Source organism: Coenobita brevimanus, chromosome 104 (assembly GCF_032717465.1).
Source record: "Coenobita brevimanus isolate Jiangsu-jjx chromosome 104, ASM3271746v2, whole genome shotgun sequence".
Taxonomy (NCBI): domain Eukaryota; kingdom Metazoa; phylum Arthropoda; class Malacostraca; order Decapoda; family Coenobitidae; genus Coenobita; species Coenobita brevimanus.
The window spans coordinates 6,313,750-6,331,738 of NC_137057.1; the positions used below are offsets into that span (position 1 = coordinate 6,313,750).

A 17,989-nucleotide genomic window follows, 5' to 3' on the forward strand; every position below is an offset into this window, starting at 1 on the left:
AACGCACTATGAGCGTGACACATGCGAGGTATGAGTTGTTTTCACTTTCATAGTGTTGGTTGCACAAGGCGCAAGTGTGTGTGTGTGTGTGAGAGAGAGAGAGAGAGAGAGAGGAAGGGACACACACACATACACATACACACACATACACACACACACACACACACACACACACACACACACACACACACACACACACACACACACACACACAAACACACACACAAACACACGCACGCACGTACACACACACACACACACACACACACACACACACACACACCGCACGCACACATACCATTCAATCTTCGGACACCACATTCTTGTAGTCACTGTCTCATCAGCAGAAAAGTTTTTTCATCGCAGTAGACGACGTTATCCCAAAATGCAGCATACTTGTCTATGTAGTTTAACGCATACTCAGCCTCGCATAACCAGGGCTTCCTAGCTGGTATATGGCCATGGGGACCACGGGATATGTTCCGGTTCCAAATTGTCTGTTGTGTGGCAAGCCAAGCTGTTGACGGATGACTGGCTAGAGTAAAGGGCGAATTGTCGATGAAATCTGCAATCGCCCTGTCCTGTGTTGCCGACGTGCAACGAGGCCTGCCTGCACCATGCTAATGTTAGGTGTCACCCGTTTCGTTGTAACGCCGTATCCATCGGGCTACCGTGTGATTGGAGATGTCAAGGTACCTAGCAATTTTACCGTTGCTGAGGCCAGCACCATGTAGTGCAATGATAGCTGTATGCGTCTTCTCCGAGGTTTTCATTGTGAAGGCCATAGCTATGCTCTGAAGCCACCATTACAACTTGTATACCACTTGCTTTGATGCTCCATTCATTGCAGACTTGCAGGAAACCTATTTCATACCCATATTCGATACACTGTATGCAGATCACTAACCACCTGTGGTCAACGTCTACCGTATGCTAAAACTTAAGATAGGTGTATTATATGTCTCCACGTAACACCCTCACCTATTCGACAATGAGCAGACTAATCTTACCATGTTTGTCATACGACTGATGTATGATACCCCGTTCCGTGTCATTCTTTGCTGCATATTCGTGGTAATACTGAACCTAATATTACAACACTAATATAATACACAATCTGCAAATTTTTGTTATACCAGCATGTGTTCTTATAGTACTAGACAGTTATTACATAGTTTGTCACCTACTCGTTCTTCACGGCCAAGTTAATGTCTATTCCCATCGTGGAAACCCTGAAGGGTTCGTTGCCATGTAGCCATTATTACAGACTGTTGGGTTGATCATTATATTACATGCGGGAAATGTTACATTACCATTTACAGGCTTACCAACAAACATCTTATGCAAAAATTCCGTTTATTATCCCTTACATACGAAAAAACGCATCATCACGTACACACACACAAGGAAGGGAATGGGAGAGACAGAAAGGTACAGGGGTACCAACCACACCACGTATTCACATCGTCTGTAACAGCAATCGTTGCGAAGGGTATCAGAGCAAGGGGTGCCAAAAATTTTTTAAGAGGGTGTACGAACATAATGAAAGAAAAGCATTTGGGATCCGAATGCTAATTGCCTGCCAAAATATGCTGTTAGCCAAGTTACAAGCACGGCCCCCCCAGGGGAGGACCAAGAGGTGGCGCTCCCCTGGGAGGGGGTATGATGGCGGCTCCCCTCCCTGGGGGGCCAAAGGGGCTCCACCCCCGGGGGGGGACAGGGACGGAGGTCCGGAAGACTCTTGCCATATCTTGATACCCTGAAGGTTTGATGTTGATACCTCAAGTCTTTCAAGAGATGCAGTGGTGCTAAAGGCAGTCAATAAAAACTAGTTGACTTTTGGCAGCCATTTTGGTGACCTTGACCTTGATCCCGACAGCCCATTTTTGAACTCGTCAAAGATTTTGGCCTATCTTGATACCCTGATGTTTCAAGTTGATAGCTCAAGCCGTTCATGAGATATAATGATGCTAAAGGCAGTCAGTAAAAATTTGTTGACCTTTGGCAGCATTTTGGTGTGTTTGACCTTGACCCCGAGTTCCCATTTTCGAACTCGTCCAAGATTTTGGCCATATCTTGATGTTCTGAAGGTTTCATTCTGATAGCTCAAACCGTTCATGAGTTACAATGGGAACACACACACACACACACACACACACACACACACACAGGAGGGTAAAAACACTATCGCTCCACCTTGGTAAAGGCGGGCGATAACAGGGACAGACATCTATATTTCACACACACTTTGACAGCCTGTAATGCCAGATGGACAGATGACCTACTAAATTGTCTTACTCCAGACGTCACAGCAATTGGAACAGGGATCATAATGATGGACTTAATGGGTTCCCGTCTAAACTTCACGTACGCGGTCCAAACCGTAACGCCAGATGGACAGTGGACAGACTACGTCAACGGGTCGTGGACAGGACTGCTGGGACAGCTGGTGAGGAGAGAGAAAGACCTCACCTTCAACAACGTCGGCATCACGTATGATAGGCTGAAGGTCGTGGATTTCTCGGTACCTGTGATGACTGATTCGTTCAGCGTTGCTCTCGGAGTAAGTTAACACCTTCATTCTTATTCCAGCATTGCAAGGTAAAATGTACAGTATTATGGAAGTAATCCAATGTTATCTTATTATTGCTATTTTTCCTTTACGAAACTTTTCAAATAAAGCCTCAGTGCACCGAGATCATGAAGCATATAGCACCCATGTTCACAGCATATGCCCTCACGCCCACTCTCCACCGCTCACTACAACTCCAGTTTTTCCTTATTTATTTGTCCTCCACGCCGATATCTTTAGGTCCCGACAGTTTCATTCTTGAAGGCTATTTTGAAAAATACCTTTTCTGCACTCAGCCCACGTAATTTAAAGCATCCATTTTTGCACGGTATACATTATTGCCATAAAACTGCCTACCCTAAATGCCTCATCACCCACCAACATTTCGACCCACTTCACCTAACCTTTGCTCATCATGCTGTTTCTTTACATGGCTGTTTCATGGGGGAAAGCAGGTCACACGGCTGACAAATGAGCGTGCTCATTTTATGCCTTTTCCTCTGATGGCGTATTTCTATACTTGCTACTTTTAAAGGACGCTGTTGAACTTAGGGCAGACTTTCCTAACTGGAGGAGTTAAGTACAGCTTCCATTATCTCTTTCACTACAAGGCTCTCTCCCAGGCTGAATCAACTCGTTCGGGTGCAACAGAAGTAAATAAGATATTCATTATTGTCATCAACGATGTCGGTATCCTGCACAATTAACTAATATTTATAGATTTTACAGTGTCACGAATACTGATTCGTACAGCACTGTGTTCGTAGTTGGTTAACCCTTTAGGTAATGTATCTCTAATTTTAACCCCTTTAATCCGGTAACGTGTTTTATTGACTTATTCGTGCTACCTCCATACGATCTACTCCACTTTGTGGAGACCTTTTTCAGCGAAGTCGTAAGGGAAGGTTAAACCTAACCTCTCCAGCAGTGTTGACACTTCCTGATATTAATCAGTGGATCTTTATTTTTATGCGTATTTTCCAAATGCCAGATTTTGTTTGAAAAAGGAGTATGAACTGCATATTTTTGTATGGGAAGATATTTTCAGTATATAATAAAGACTTCACTTTCTTCATTGATAAAATGAAACTCAACACATACAGATATTACTTCAGCTTTCTGATTATTTTAGTTAAAGTTACCCTATAAGATAAAATTTCACAAGCGCCCTGTGATCTACTTTGCTCAGCTGAGCAAAACGCTATCTTTGTGTACCGGAGGGATGGACAGAGCGATATAATCCCACCTAGAAAAGCTTTTTGTATTTGCATTAAATTTGGCTTAGGTCCAGTGCTATATTGGGTTATCACAAGTGTATTCAGACTGGAAGGTTGATTTGACTTATAACCAAGGAGATTCATTCCTGCATTATAATTCAGGCTCATAAAAATTCGTGCAACCACTATTTTGTATCAAATTGTCTGAGAGGCCCAGTTCCATTAGATGATAACAAACCCCCTATACACAGTTCACTGTTTTTCGAATTTAAAAAATCCCTTCCCTGCCACCGTTCTTCCTTTTTTTTTTTTTTTTAAATGTCTAAATAGTGGTGATATTCTGGCCAAATTCTGTTTCAACTTATGGTATGTGACGTCTCTGGTCAGTTAGTGAAAAATTCACGGGGATCCAGGGGGGGAGGGAGACTGTGGAAAATATTAGACTTTGGTGTAATCCCCATTTCCACCCAAAGTTGCATGATTGTGTTATAGTGGTTTTCACAGAACAGTTACTTTGGTGAATCTACAGATTCTCATCCAGCATCAGATTCTCTAAAATTCTTGGTGGCGGTACTGCTCTCCAGCACGAAATGTCACTCTCGAAAGCTGAGGAAAATTGTCTGACATTCGTACGAATAGGATTGAAAACCATTCATTGAGTTGTAGAGATTGAGACGTCGAGGGGTCATTCGAAAGTTGAATTAAGTCGTCTGCCGGATGAAAAAACCGGATATCCGAGATTTCTTGCATCATCTGAGTATGGGAAGATTTGTTTACCCGTAAGGTGATGATAGGGCAATCTTAATATGGATGAAATCGTCTGACCATATAATTAGACACTGAGAGTTCTGTCATGGATTTGTTGATAGCCGTGACTATTGAATGACATCGCACCATGCTCAAAATAAGGCATCCTTCAATCACAGCAAGTATATTTCAAGCTACTCTATATCCTAAAAATGTAAATCAACTTTGGATGCCATTGCATGCTGAACAGGTTACATATAAGCTGTCTTAATCTTTCTTTACTAAATATCATACAGAAGTGGACAGTCAGTCAGAGGTAGCAATAATGAAATATACATCATCGTAAAGCGATTATAAGAAACAGGATTATAATGATGATGATGATGATGTTGGGCTCACAAAGTCCAAGTTTAAAGAAACTGACAAAAAGATCTTCGCTGTTGTGCAAAGCTACGCTGAAAGCCACACTAACCTTCGTAGGAGTCGCGAAATCGTGTCGCTAAAATATTGAGTTGTTCTTTCTTAAATTTTCATCAGCCATAACCCCCAAATAATTTGGACGTTCACGAGCATGTAGCGCAACAAAGATACTAGCAGAAGCATTGCAGTATGAGAGTTCCTAATTAAGAACTTTGTCTGTCACCCAGACGATGACTCAGAAAAAAAAAAAAAATGGAGATAGAAAATGTGTAGGAACGAGCTCAAAAAGGACAAAAAATAATAAGGTAGTCGGACTGGGAGGAGATTCAGAATTCAACATCCAGTGTTACATTACATCAGCTACAAGCGTTTTGTGAGTACAGTGTGGAATGTAGTAATATGTATAGAACTCTAAATCTTCTTCCATCTCAACTGCTCTCTTCTTTCTGTGATATTTCCATCTCTCGTTTCTACACTTTTTCTTTACTCATATTTTGACAATTACATTAGAATAATTTTTTTTTTCTTCTAGTTCATGGATGGAGTTATCCCCTGAAGATTGGGTCTATGAACGTGCGTGGATGTAGTACGATTGAGGCTAAAAGGGAGGAGATTGGGAGAATGTTTGTGAGAAGAAAGTTGGATGTGTTAGCTTTGAGTGAAACGAAGATGAAAGGGAAGGGTGAGTCTAAGTTTGGAAGTGTGAATGGAAGATTGTCAGGTCTTGACAGAGGAAGGGCAAGAGGTGTGGCCTTGTTAGTGAGTCCGGAAGTACAGCAGTGTGTGATTGAATAAAAGGAGGTGTCATCGAGACTGATGTGGGTGAAAGCGAAATTTGAATGTGAGTTGTGGGTGTTTGTGAGTGCATATGGGTCTGGTAGTGAAAGAGATGAAGAATAGAGGGAGTCTTTCTGGAATGATGTTGATGAGTGTCTGCAGAGTTTTGGAGCGAATGTGAATGTGGTAATGATGGGAGATCTGAATGCTAGAGTGGGAAATGTAGCAGATGAAGGTGTAGTTGGTATTCATGGTGTGCCTGGAAGAAATGAAAATGTGGAACGAATGATAGCGATGTGTGTTGAGCGAGAGATGGTGATTGGAAATACGCTGTTTGAGAAGATATTTATAAGTATACATGGGTGAGACAGGAGGGTGGAAGGGTTGTTGATAGAGCTTTGATGGACTATGTGGTTGTGTCTAGGATTGTAATAGGAAGATTGTTGGATGTGAGAGTTCTGAGAGGGGAGGGTCGAGGTATGTCTGACCACTACCTGGTGGAGGGAATGTTAAGAGTAGGTAAGAGATGGGTGAGAGCTAGGAGGGTTAGGTGTGGCAGGGAGGTTTTGAAAGTGAGTGAGTTGGATAAAAGAGAGAAAAAGATAGAGTATCAGGAGAAATTGAAAGATGAGTGGAACGCAGTGAAAGATCGGGAAAATGGCAGTGTAGAGGAGGAATGGCAGTTGTTTAAGAGTGCTGTCGTGGCGCATGCAGAAGAGGTGTGTGGTGTGAGACGTGTGGGTGGTGGTGTAAGAAAAGGAAGTGAATGGTGGTGCGAGGAAGTAAGTATGGCTGTGGCTGAGAAGAGACGTTCATATCAAATGTGGCTGCAGAGGAAGGATGAAATGCCATATGAAAGGTATAAGGAAAAGAGGAATAGGGCGAGAAGGGCTGTGCATGATGCTAAAGTGGCAGCAGATGAGAGGTGGGGTAGGCGGCTGACAGAGAATTTTCAACAGAATAAGAAAATGTTTTGGAAGGAGGTGAAAAGGGTGTGAAAGGGAGAGTCTGGGAAGGAAGAACGAGTAAAAGCAGAGGATGGAAGGATGTTAATTGAGATGGATGCAGTAAGGAACAGATGGGCAGAGTATTTTGAAAGATTGTTAAATGTAGAGGAGGAAAGGGTGGCTGAGTTTGTGGCGGATGGAAGGGTGCAAGAAATAAATGTGTTGGGAGAGTTGAATGATTCTTTGATCACAAAGGAGGAAGTGGAGAAGGCAGTAAAGAAGATGAAAACAGGGAAAGCTGCAGGTATGGATGGGTGTGCTGTGGAATGCCTGAAGGGTGGTGGAGTGACTATTGTTGACTGGTTAGTAAGATTGTTTAATGTGTGCTTTGTGAAATATATGGTGCCAATTGACTGGGCAAGTGCTTGTGTGGTCCCGTTGTATAAAGGCAAGGGTGATAAGAATGAATGTACTAGCTTCAGGGGTCTAAGTCTGTTGAGTGTTGTAGGTAAGGTGTATGGTAAAGTGTTAATTATGAGAGTTAGAGAGGGTACAGATGGAGTGATTGGTGATGAGCAGTGTGGCTTTAGGAGAGGGAGGGGATGCGTGGATCAGGTGTTTGCTGTGAGACAAGTGTGTGAAAAGTATTTAGCGAAAGGCAAGGATGTGTTTTGGGCATTTGTGGATTTAGAGAAAGCGTATGATAGAATTGATAAGGAAGATTTGTGGACTGTTTTAAGATTGTATGGACTTGTTGGTAGGTCACTAAAAGGGGTGAAAAGTTTTTATGTAAATAGTAGAGCGTGTGTAAGAGTGGGAAATGCTGAGAGTGATTGGTTTCCCAGTGAGAGTGGGGCTGCGACATGGATGTGTAATGTCGCCTTGGTTGTTTAATATTTATATGGATGGTGTTGTAAGGGAGGTGAATGCAAGAGTTTTAGGTGGAGGTCTGAGTCTGGTGAATGTTGATGGTGGAGAGTGGAATCTGAAGCAGCTGCTGTTTGCAGATGATACTGCACTGGTGGCTGATTCAGAGGAGAGATTGAGACAGTTGGTAGAGGAGTTTGGAAGGATGTGTGAAAGGAGGAAATTGAAAGTAAATGAAAAGAAGAGTAAAGTGATGAAATATACGAGGTTGGTAGATGGTAGGGGGATTAATATACTTTAGAATGGCAAGTTGCTTGAGGAGGTAAAGTGTTTTAAATATCTAGGGTCACTTGTTGCTGTGGATTGAAGAATAGATGCAGAAGTGAAGTTTAGAATAAATGAAGTAGGAAAGGTGCTGGGAGGAATGAAAAAAGTGTTTAGATGTCGTTCACTTAGAATGGATGTAAAGAGAAGGCTGTATGAGAGTGTTGTGGTACCGACTGCTTTATATGGGGCTGAAACACGGAATATGGAATATGGATGTAGCAGAGAGGAAAAGTTTGAATGTATTGGAGATGAGGTGTCTGAGGAGTTTGTGTGGAGTGACGCATATGGATCGAGTGCAAAATGATGAAGTGCGAAGGAGAGCTGGAGTTGTTCGGGAGATGGCTGGTAGAGTTGAGCAGAGGGTGTTGCGATGGTTTGGGCATATGGAGAGAATGGATAATGAGCGATTGGTGAAAAAGATAACTAGATCTGATGTGAGAGGTGTAAGGCTGAGAGGAAGACCACGAATAGAATGGATGGACAGTGTGAAGAGAGCGCTGGATGCGAGAGGGATGTCTGTTGGGCAAGGAAGAGTGGCTGTGCGTGACAGAAATAAATGGAGAGAAATTGTGAATGAATAAGTGATGACGCAGACCTGAGGGGATATTCTCCCGTATTTGGTCTGATCAGCTAGTCAGGTCAGGTGCGGGTAAGGGGATGGGTCTGTTATGATGTGGCAGTGGTAAACCAGCTCTGCTGTCGGGCCCTGCTGCAGATGTCACTGATTGCATTGTGCAATTGACCCTTGTGCGGTGTGGTGCGGTGAGGATCTGTCCGTTCTCCCCTTTGGGGCTAAGATGCGAATGAATGTGTTTGAATGGATGATTAAATGGGGAGTGTGTCGTCCTGTCTCTGCTAACTCCCTTTCCTTGAGGGATGCAGCCTAGGTATATAGATAGATAGATAGATAGTTCATGATCGTTTTATGAAAGGTACTGTACCTGTCAAATACACATTGCCCATACAATACAACGACGTTTAACTAGGATAATTGCTACTGCGGTTATTCAAACAGTATACGTAAAATGATGAAAGAAACTTATGCAAACACAGGAAAAGTCACCTAATATATTGCCAATGCTGTGCCAGGAACTGAACCTGGAACTCTCAGATCAGAGATACTCAGCTTTCCTGTGTAATACGATCAGGTAAAAGTTGTCTCACCTTGTCACATAATTTGTGCCCAAGGCATCCCCGTCCCCCACTGTAGGCCTGAAAAGGAAGCAACAACCCCTGCGCTGTGCCATGTACAAATTTATAATCATACGCAAAGCACATCTGACAAGTTCGTATGATGATCTTTTACCTATTCAATGAAATGAAAGAAAGTGATAGTGGAACGTATGAACAGGATACCCAATACAATGGATTACACACCCATTCATTCATCATTCTAGCTCCAGGAATCCTGACTCCCCCTCATAGGTACTCCTGTTCACACGTAGCTTCATAATCCGAGTACTGTCAAGTCAAAAAGGGGTGCCAAACCATCCTCGTGCACTCCTCCGTACAAATTGATCCAACATGCTCAGTACCTTGCCACTTCCTTAGCCTCGTCAGCTTCCATACCTCACCATCTCACACACTCATTTACCCTGTCAGTCGAACGTTTTCTTGGCCTACCACGCCTCCTACCACCTTCACCTCGATTACATAATTATATTCTTTCACCATTTTATATCCATCCATTCTCTCCCCCCAAAACATACCATCTGGGCACGCTCTATTCACTGATTTACTTTCATTAACCACATTATATCTCATCCTTTCCACTTCCAGCACTGCACGAACATTTCCCAAGAATCCCACTTCCATCTCTCTAACTCTTGGCTGATATCTTCCATGCTATGCTAGAATCTTTCATCTAAATATCTGTCTTCAATACTAAAAATAATAATTATTAATATTTTCAGTAAAGTGTATTATGTTCTTTCAGGTGCCTCCACCACCACCTCGCTGGCATGCTGTGTTCTACCCCTTCACTACCATCACCTGGATTGCTCTGGCAGCCACTTGCGTCATTACTACCCTCTTTTTCCATCTCCTGATATTCAAGGACAGCTCGGTCGTCTTTAACCATAGTGAGTAGGGACTGAACTGATTCTCTCTCTCTCTCTCTCTCTCTCTCTCTCTCTCTCTCTCTCTCTCTATTACATTCTTGTTCCTTCACTTTTTCTCCATAGACAGTTCTATCGTCTGTAGCCGCTGTCAGCAGTGACCTGGAGCCATAATACCCATACACTGCGACTGACACTTTGAGCCACACTGAGGTGGACTGCAACTGACGTCTCAGGCCACTCCAGCTTTAATTCTCCAAAATCTTTACCACATCCCTTCCTTTCCCAATCCCCTTCCACCAACCTCCTTTACCCAAAAGCCCCCTCTTACTCCACCACTTCTCCACCCACTCTTCCACTCCTCATTACCCCACCAACACTCTTCCCAACTCCCACTCCTCCTTTACTTCCACTAACCCTTTTTCTCGCCCCTTCCCATCCCTTAACCCTATTTTCACCACCTCACAATGCCGCCACCATACACACACACACTCTCTCTCTCTATCTTCTCTCTAAGCCCCAAGTCCCAACAGACTGAAATCAAAATCTTTGTAGGTGCTAATCTGTGGCACATATCGACCTAATAATTGTCATGCATGTTCTTCATCACATTCTCTATCAGCAACCAAAAGATAACATTTTATGTGATGTTTTTAACTTTTTTATCTTCACTCGGTGCATTTATAATACTGAGTCTCCTGTAGTGTATGGTTTAAAGTGTACAGAGTGAACAAGGAGGCCTACAGTTTTTCATGTTCTTTTTTTAAGGAATACCCGTAATTGCAAGATGAGATCAACCTGCATTCAACATTGCATTGTGCAGTCACCAACGATAAAAACATGTTGGACTTACTGTCATAATTTCCTACAGAAACATTACTGTTAAAAAACGAATGCTTGTTTACACCACTTGGCTCTCAGAATTGATAAGGTGTCGATTTAGTTCTACATCAGCGTGTATACTATAATTCTTTAGCTTCCTATCTCCCGAAAGGAGGATTACAACTGCAGAAGGGTGGCAAATTAAGCCTGCAGTTCACTAGCTTGACGTCTCGAAAGCCTGAGGCCACAGCAACAATAAAATCAACAATAATGAAAGAAAAGCATTCGGGAGCCGAATGCTAATCGCCCGCCAGAATATGCTGTTGGCCAAGTCCAAGATTTATATCATACCTTGATACCCTGAAGGTTTCATGTTGATAGCTCAAGCCGTTCATGAGATATAAGAGTGCTAAAGGTGGGCGATAAAAACTAGATGACCTTTGGCAGACATTTTTGTGACCTTGACCGCTAGTGCCCATTTTCGAACTTGTCCAAGATTTTGGCCATATCTTGATACCCTGAAGGTTTTATGTCGATAGCTCAAGCCATTCATGAGATATAATGGAGCTAAAGGCGGCCTATAAAAACTACTTGATCTTTGGTAGCCATTTTTGTGACCTTGACCTTGACCCTGAGTGCCCATTTTCGAACTCGTCCAAGATTTTGGCCATATCTTGATACCCTAAAGGTTTCATATCGATAGTTGAAGCCGTTCGTGAGATATAATGGGAACACTCACACACACACACACACACACACACACACACACACACACACACACACACAGGCAAAAACATTATCACTCCGTCTTCTAAAGGCGGCCGATAACAATACACTATGTTGTTCTGTATATACATTTTCATCAAATCCCTTTCCTTCACTTCTTGGTAACCTCAAACAGCTTGGTCGTATATAACCACAGCAAGTGCAAACAAATTTGCAACTGTCCACTTCGTTCATTCTGTACCTTAATTCAGTCTCCAAGGTCGCATGGCATCTGCACGCTTATCTTTCCATTCCCCTCTTCCTCTCCCCTGTTTAGTCCCAGTCTGTTAACGCTCATCTTGACCAATATTTGTAAAAGGCATTCTACATCGTGCAGTGGAATAACAATGTATCTCCTGGATACTGGCATGAAATTATTAAGCTTGGGCTGACTCAACAGCATTCTGCAACTTTAAAGATATGAAGCGGAGGACAGACTCATGATCCTACCCCGTAAATACACATCTGTGATCACTGCTGGTATTGGATAAAGGCATATGTGGTGTTAGTGATGGTGTGACTGATTCACGTATATTTTTTACGATGATTCTGATTATGACTGTGGTGGTGATGATAGACATGATGTTGACAATGATGATGGCTGTACAATACTACAATGACCAACGAGATGTCGACACTGATGTAAAATATCATTGTGCTACTAAATTAGCCAGTCGCATGTATCTCATTGTCAACCGACATTCAAACCTCCCCCCCTGGTATGGTGGTGAGTGTTGCTGCGTATTGGAATACTTAACTTCTCTGCACTGTAGAGAGTTTCTGTTGAAAATTGCCATGCATCATTGCTGTCCGACGTTTTGACGATGGGATGGCAGTCAGCTGCACTTCAAATTGCTTTTATTAAAATTAGCACTCTCGGGCACTTTCTCGCAACTGGCTTTGATCTTGCCTTCACTGAACTTAAGGTGAAATGTATCTATGTGATGATCGCATGTACTATATTTTCCTCCAACAGTAGCATTATTTATTAAATTTTCTGATGTTCCTTAGACAAGATATAAGATGTTAACTCCATGTGTTGGATAATTTATTATTACAATGAACTTTCTTACAGGTTTGTGTATAGGTCTAACCCTGTGTGAGAGGATAGGGTTTCCCCCCATTTTAGAACTGGTAAATTAAAACTTCCAAATTTTATGGCGCACTGCATGCAACACATATTGGCAATTTGATTGTAGATTTCATTGTCAGTATTTGGTGGATGGATGGGTGGATGATAAATTAAACTAGGTGTGGTTTTATGACATGATTCATTTCTAAGCTGAATGTAAATAGTGTCAATGTTTTCAAGACGTGTCTTGGTAATTATGACTAGATGGAATCCTGATTTACTGAATAACAACACACCGCCCACTGCTGTATTATTCCTTTCGCCAATGAAAATATGATGGCCTGGTAAATTAAACTCCGCTGGAAAATCTCTGCTCAGTATTTAACCACGATTCTGTTATACCTATTACATCATAAACTTCAGCAAATATGAGCCTCTTGTAAGAAAATTTATTACAACGACTACACGCCTTTACAGAAGGAGCTTAAGATGTATTTTCTCTTCCGACGTGGGGAGCTTACATTACATATTGTGTTATCAGACTGTATGATATCTATGTTAGCCTCTGGGGATGATTTTTTTTTTTTGTCAAAAAAAAAAAAAGTACTGAATCACTGTGCAGACAACAGAGATGCGCAGAACCAGTGACGTTCAAGTGTAGCCCATAGTTCGAGAATAATCTTTGCTGCTCAAAAGTGGTTCCATGTGTTAATGAACTCCACGCCTTAATACAAGCAAAGTGATTTGACCCTATTATTTCTACCGAATCCTTTACTGATCAAGACGTTCCCTGTGTGAATCTTTGGGACTATGACTGAAATTAAAATGTTGGTAGTTTTCTCCTTGTAGCACCAAATCATCTTTCTGTATTTCTCCATCAGCTTCTCTGATCGGGTTCCCAAGACCTGTCATTTTGTGCATGCTCAGAAACATCGCCCAAAATCCAAGGATGAGATGGCGGGATGGGGTGAAGAGATATATAAGAGGAAAGAGGGTGAATTGAAGGGAGGGCAAAGGATAGGGTGACATGGAGACGATTTGTATGTGGTCACTCCTTATGGAATTAAGACAGTCGGATTTTATATAAACAGAAAGAGACAGAGACAGACAGTGCTAAAGAGACTGAGGTGCAGTCAGCGTTGTTGTGATTCATTTGTGTTGGCGACGATAAAGAGGATGAGTCCTGTGCATGTGAATATGATAATGTTTATAATGATGACAATGAAGATTCTGGTCTTATGGGCCACAAAGGCTATTTTGGAGACACAGTACATCCAGTTTACCGACAAGTCATATCAACATCATTGAGTCTTTCTCCCACACAACTCACTCAGGTCGCTTCATGAACTATACGAGTAGAGATGAGTCATCCACACTATCGGGTCATTTACTTTGTTATGGTACCTTCACAAGTGCTCTACGACTTATTACCATACCACCTTTTCAGACGAAGTAGCACGTTTCTTGCGCTACAGCTACTTGAAGTAGATGATTTTTAAAAACCTCATTGTGTGTGTGTGTGTGTGTGTGTGTGTGTGTGTGTGTGTGTGTGTGTGTGTGTGTGTGTGTGTGTGTGTGTGTGTGTGTGTGTGTTTTGATGTAAGCTACATCTTTCAGATTTCACATACCGGTATGTATATTACACTGTTGTCTAGTACATTAACAAACATAAATAAACCTTGACAAAGTTTAGGAAAAATATATATCAGTGTGGAAAAATAAACACTGAATGTGTCCAAATGGATTCAAAAGCTAATCAGTTTGTGCATGATATGACTACAATTCTTGGGCAAACCGACTGATGTGTGCGTGAATGAACCGTAAATGTTGGCCGATACACTTGAAGGCGAACTGATCATAAATCATGTTACCTGCCAGAGATAGACGTGGTATCAACGCTGCTGTGGATGGTCCGTGCGCTGCTACGCCAGTCGGTGCCCCTTGTACCATCCTCTCCCGGTACTCAACCTTTCCTAGTGTGCTGGTGGCTTGTGTCGCTGGTGTTGGCAGCATCATTCGTCTCAAACATCATTGCATACATCACTGTTCCTGCTGCACCAAAGAAAATAATAACTCTGAAAGAGCTGGCAGATTCTAAACATTCGTAGGTCTATTTCTGTTGCAAATATTTAGTAATATTGCATCTTAAATGTGCACCTCTCTGCGCTGGAAATATTTAAGGAGGTGGCTCGTCACAGCCAGGTTCAAATCGAACTACTTTAAAATCGATAAATATCATCTCTTTCGAAAATAATTGATATCAAAATAAAATTGGCAAATACAACACGGAGAATAATAAAATGCAGTTTCTTACCTTCCTTGAGTGATGTATTTGCGTTGATAGGACAGAGGAAAATCACTGACATCTGTAGCAGTGAAGAACTTACAACCAGCATGGAGTGTTTCGTTGTTGGATTGTGGGATGTTTCCTGCGTACTGCCTGATGATGCATGGTAACACGGTGGTAGTAGTCGTATAATGTTTTATTTTATTCAGCTAAGCGCCAAAGATAGTTTCAGAATATATTTTTAAGGGGTACAAATTATTCCTAAACATTTAAAATTAATACTTCTTTCATGTACTAAACCAGTAACGTTTTCACCCGTACTCAGTACTATGTTAACAATAACAAGGAAGAATGACGCAGATACCTAAATAACAGAATATTATATCATTATTTATACTTCATTCATTGATTATAGCATCTTCATTCTTTTTATCTCCTTTTTGAATCATGGTATACTGTCATAACAGTGTAATACTGCCATTTTTACAGACTAATTTCTTATCGTACAGGACGGTAGAGCATGAATTATTAATTATCCAAATTTCTAGTGCTACACATACAGTATCCCGATTTTTCACTGATCACATTCTTCATGGATAGAGAAATACCATGATGAAAATAATTATTTATTGATGTACCACACTGGTCAAGCCCACCATTACCACTGTCCCAGTTTTCTAAGTCACTACTCTCACTAGATTTTCAAGCCATGTCTTGAAGTTTCACATTTTCCGCTCCACATGATGCACAGTCACAAACTTCACCTCTTTCTGAAGTATTAGGCATCACATTACTTCAGTCATGATGCTCATGCACTAATACGCTGTCGTCCAACCCCCAACACACATGACAGGGATTCATTGTAGATGTTAGGGAGATGGATGTGCTGAGAAGTTGTCGCATGTCCTTCCACAGCACCTGGCTACACGTGACTGAGGCCTAGGAGAACAGTGAATCACCTTGAGCAGCCAATTCCGGGCAGAAGATTAGTCATGGTGCACAAGTTGCGAGACTTCGAACTGTGTTGCAAAACCCTTGAATATACTTGGTATTGAGCCTGCCATACCACATTAAAACGACCAGAACATGATAGAAAAAAAAAAAAAAAGAGTCCTGTGTTGATGAGTTAAACATCATTTATTAAATAACGTGAGGCAGTAGTGAAACTCTATATGTTTTGAATATATTTTATCTTAATATAAAGATGCAGTTTTCAGCAGTTTAATAATTAAACACTGGGTTCAAACATTGGTATAAGATTATTGCAGACTTATCCCTCACCCGCTTTGCCATGATTATCCCAAGGTTGTATTAACAGTGACAAAAGTTCGCTTATATTGCTATTTCTCACATTCGTCTATCGGCTAATATTCTTAAGCTGAGATGATCGGTATTTTTTTTTTTTCACATTAATTCTCTTTGATATGACGTGTCATTGAGGGAAGTGTAGATCATAACCTAGGTGTGAAGCAGACACAGTGAAATAGTAAGCAACTTCTGTCATGGCTTGATATGGGAATAATATAATCCTTACAATATGCTGCTGTTAAGAAACTCATCTCTCACATGAATTTCTGTTGTTCTTTCTTAGGCTGTATATGGGCGACTACGGAACATTTCTGCCCGAGTACCTGGCCACTTCACCAGACCCAGTATACCGCCGACTCTCACAAAAGCTGAACCTCATCGAGAATTATAACGAGCTGGAACATTATGTATGTAGTTACTGCATTTTTCAAACTTCCATATCAGTCTTAATCGCATCCTGTCAGTAGAACAGATATATTGCCTTTCGGATTCACTTTTCAGTGCCAGTTTCAGAGGTGTGCAATGTGTGGTTCTGAAGGACGCCATCATTGGCACTACATATGGAGGAACTGAATAAAATGAAAAGAAAACAGTGAGAAAACAGAAACCCTATAAAAATCAGTGAGGAGAAAATAGAAAACCGTAACTTCATTATGATTTACATAAATTAATATTTCAGTCTCAGTTTATAATACACATTATAGCCCGCCTTTACAAGGCGGAGCGATAAAACTTTTGCCCGCCTCTGTGTGTGTGTGTGTGTGTGTGTGTGTGTGTGTGTGTGTGTGTGTGTGTGTGTGTTCTCATTATATCTCATGAACGGCTTGAACTACAGTATCAACATGAAACCTTCAGGGTATCAAGATATGGCCAAAATCTTGGACGAGTTCGAAAATGGGCACTCGAGGTCAAGTTCTAGGTCACCAAAATGGCTCCCAAAGATTAACTAGTTTTTATCGCCTGCCTTTAGCTCCATTATATCTCATGAACAGCTTGAGCTGTCAGCATGAAACATTCCTGGTATGAAGATATGGTCGAAATCTTGGACTTGGCCAACAGCATATTCTAGCAGGCGATTAGCATTCGGCTCTCGAATTCTTTTCTTTCATTATTGTACTGTTATTATAATCAAGCTACCGATTCCGTGAAGGTTATTATCAACATTTCCTTTAACTTACTAATGGTTTTGGCACAGAAAATCTCATCTGATAGCTGGGTCCAAGAGTTTATTATCACCACTTATTATACGTAGTTTACGATTCTGTCTTGGCAGTATATTTGCATGCTTCCTGCAGTCTCTTCTGTCAGTTATCTTCTTCCTTCCCGTTATAAACCTGTACATCATCATCATCATATGCACTTCTTTTATTCTTTGTTCAAACTTCGGTAAATTTAATCTCTTCAGCTATATACCCACAGTATGGCTACTCTTTACAGTTCATCTTTTTCTTTTTCAAATTTGCCTGTATGTCTTTTTTTCTTCAACATATTGACAATGTAACTGTGTAGATAATCGAGCGAGGAGAATTTTATGCTTGGCGCAAGAGTGCAGAGACGTTGGGGTAGTGGATTAACTAGTCATTACTCAACTTTGTCAAAGACCTAGTTGTATAAGCGACGCGTGGACAGAAGTACACAAAGACAGAAAAGTAACAGCTGTAAACAAACTTGAGAGGTTACACGAGGAATAGATGGTGAAGTATAAGAGAGGAGTGGAGGAGCAACTGGATGGCTATGATTTGGAGCAGATGGAGAAGGTGGAAAGTATGTGTAAGTTATTCATAGAAAAAATCTTTGCAGCCTG

At 41.5% G+C, this 17,989-nt stretch overlaps 1 protein-coding gene across 1 annotated transcript in view; it reads left to right on the forward strand.

The window, feature by feature from the left end:
• The first annotated feature begins 2,332 nt into the window (after nucleotides 1-2,332).
• The window catches only part of LOC145415972 (putative glutamate receptor), a 47,320-nt gene continuing 31,663 nt past the window's right edge, over nucleotides 2,333-17,989 (forward strand). The window contains exons 1-4 of the mRNA XM_080285075.1: nucleotides 2,333-2,563; nucleotides 9,811-9,955; nucleotides 14,469-14,694; nucleotides 16,469-16,592. Coding sequence (XP_080141201.1) covers nucleotides 2,333-2,563; nucleotides 9,811-9,955; nucleotides 14,469-14,694; nucleotides 16,469-16,592 — 726 coding nt within the window. The remainder of the gene's footprint in view (nucleotides 2,564-9,810; nucleotides 9,956-14,468; nucleotides 14,695-16,468; nucleotides 16,593-17,989) is intronic.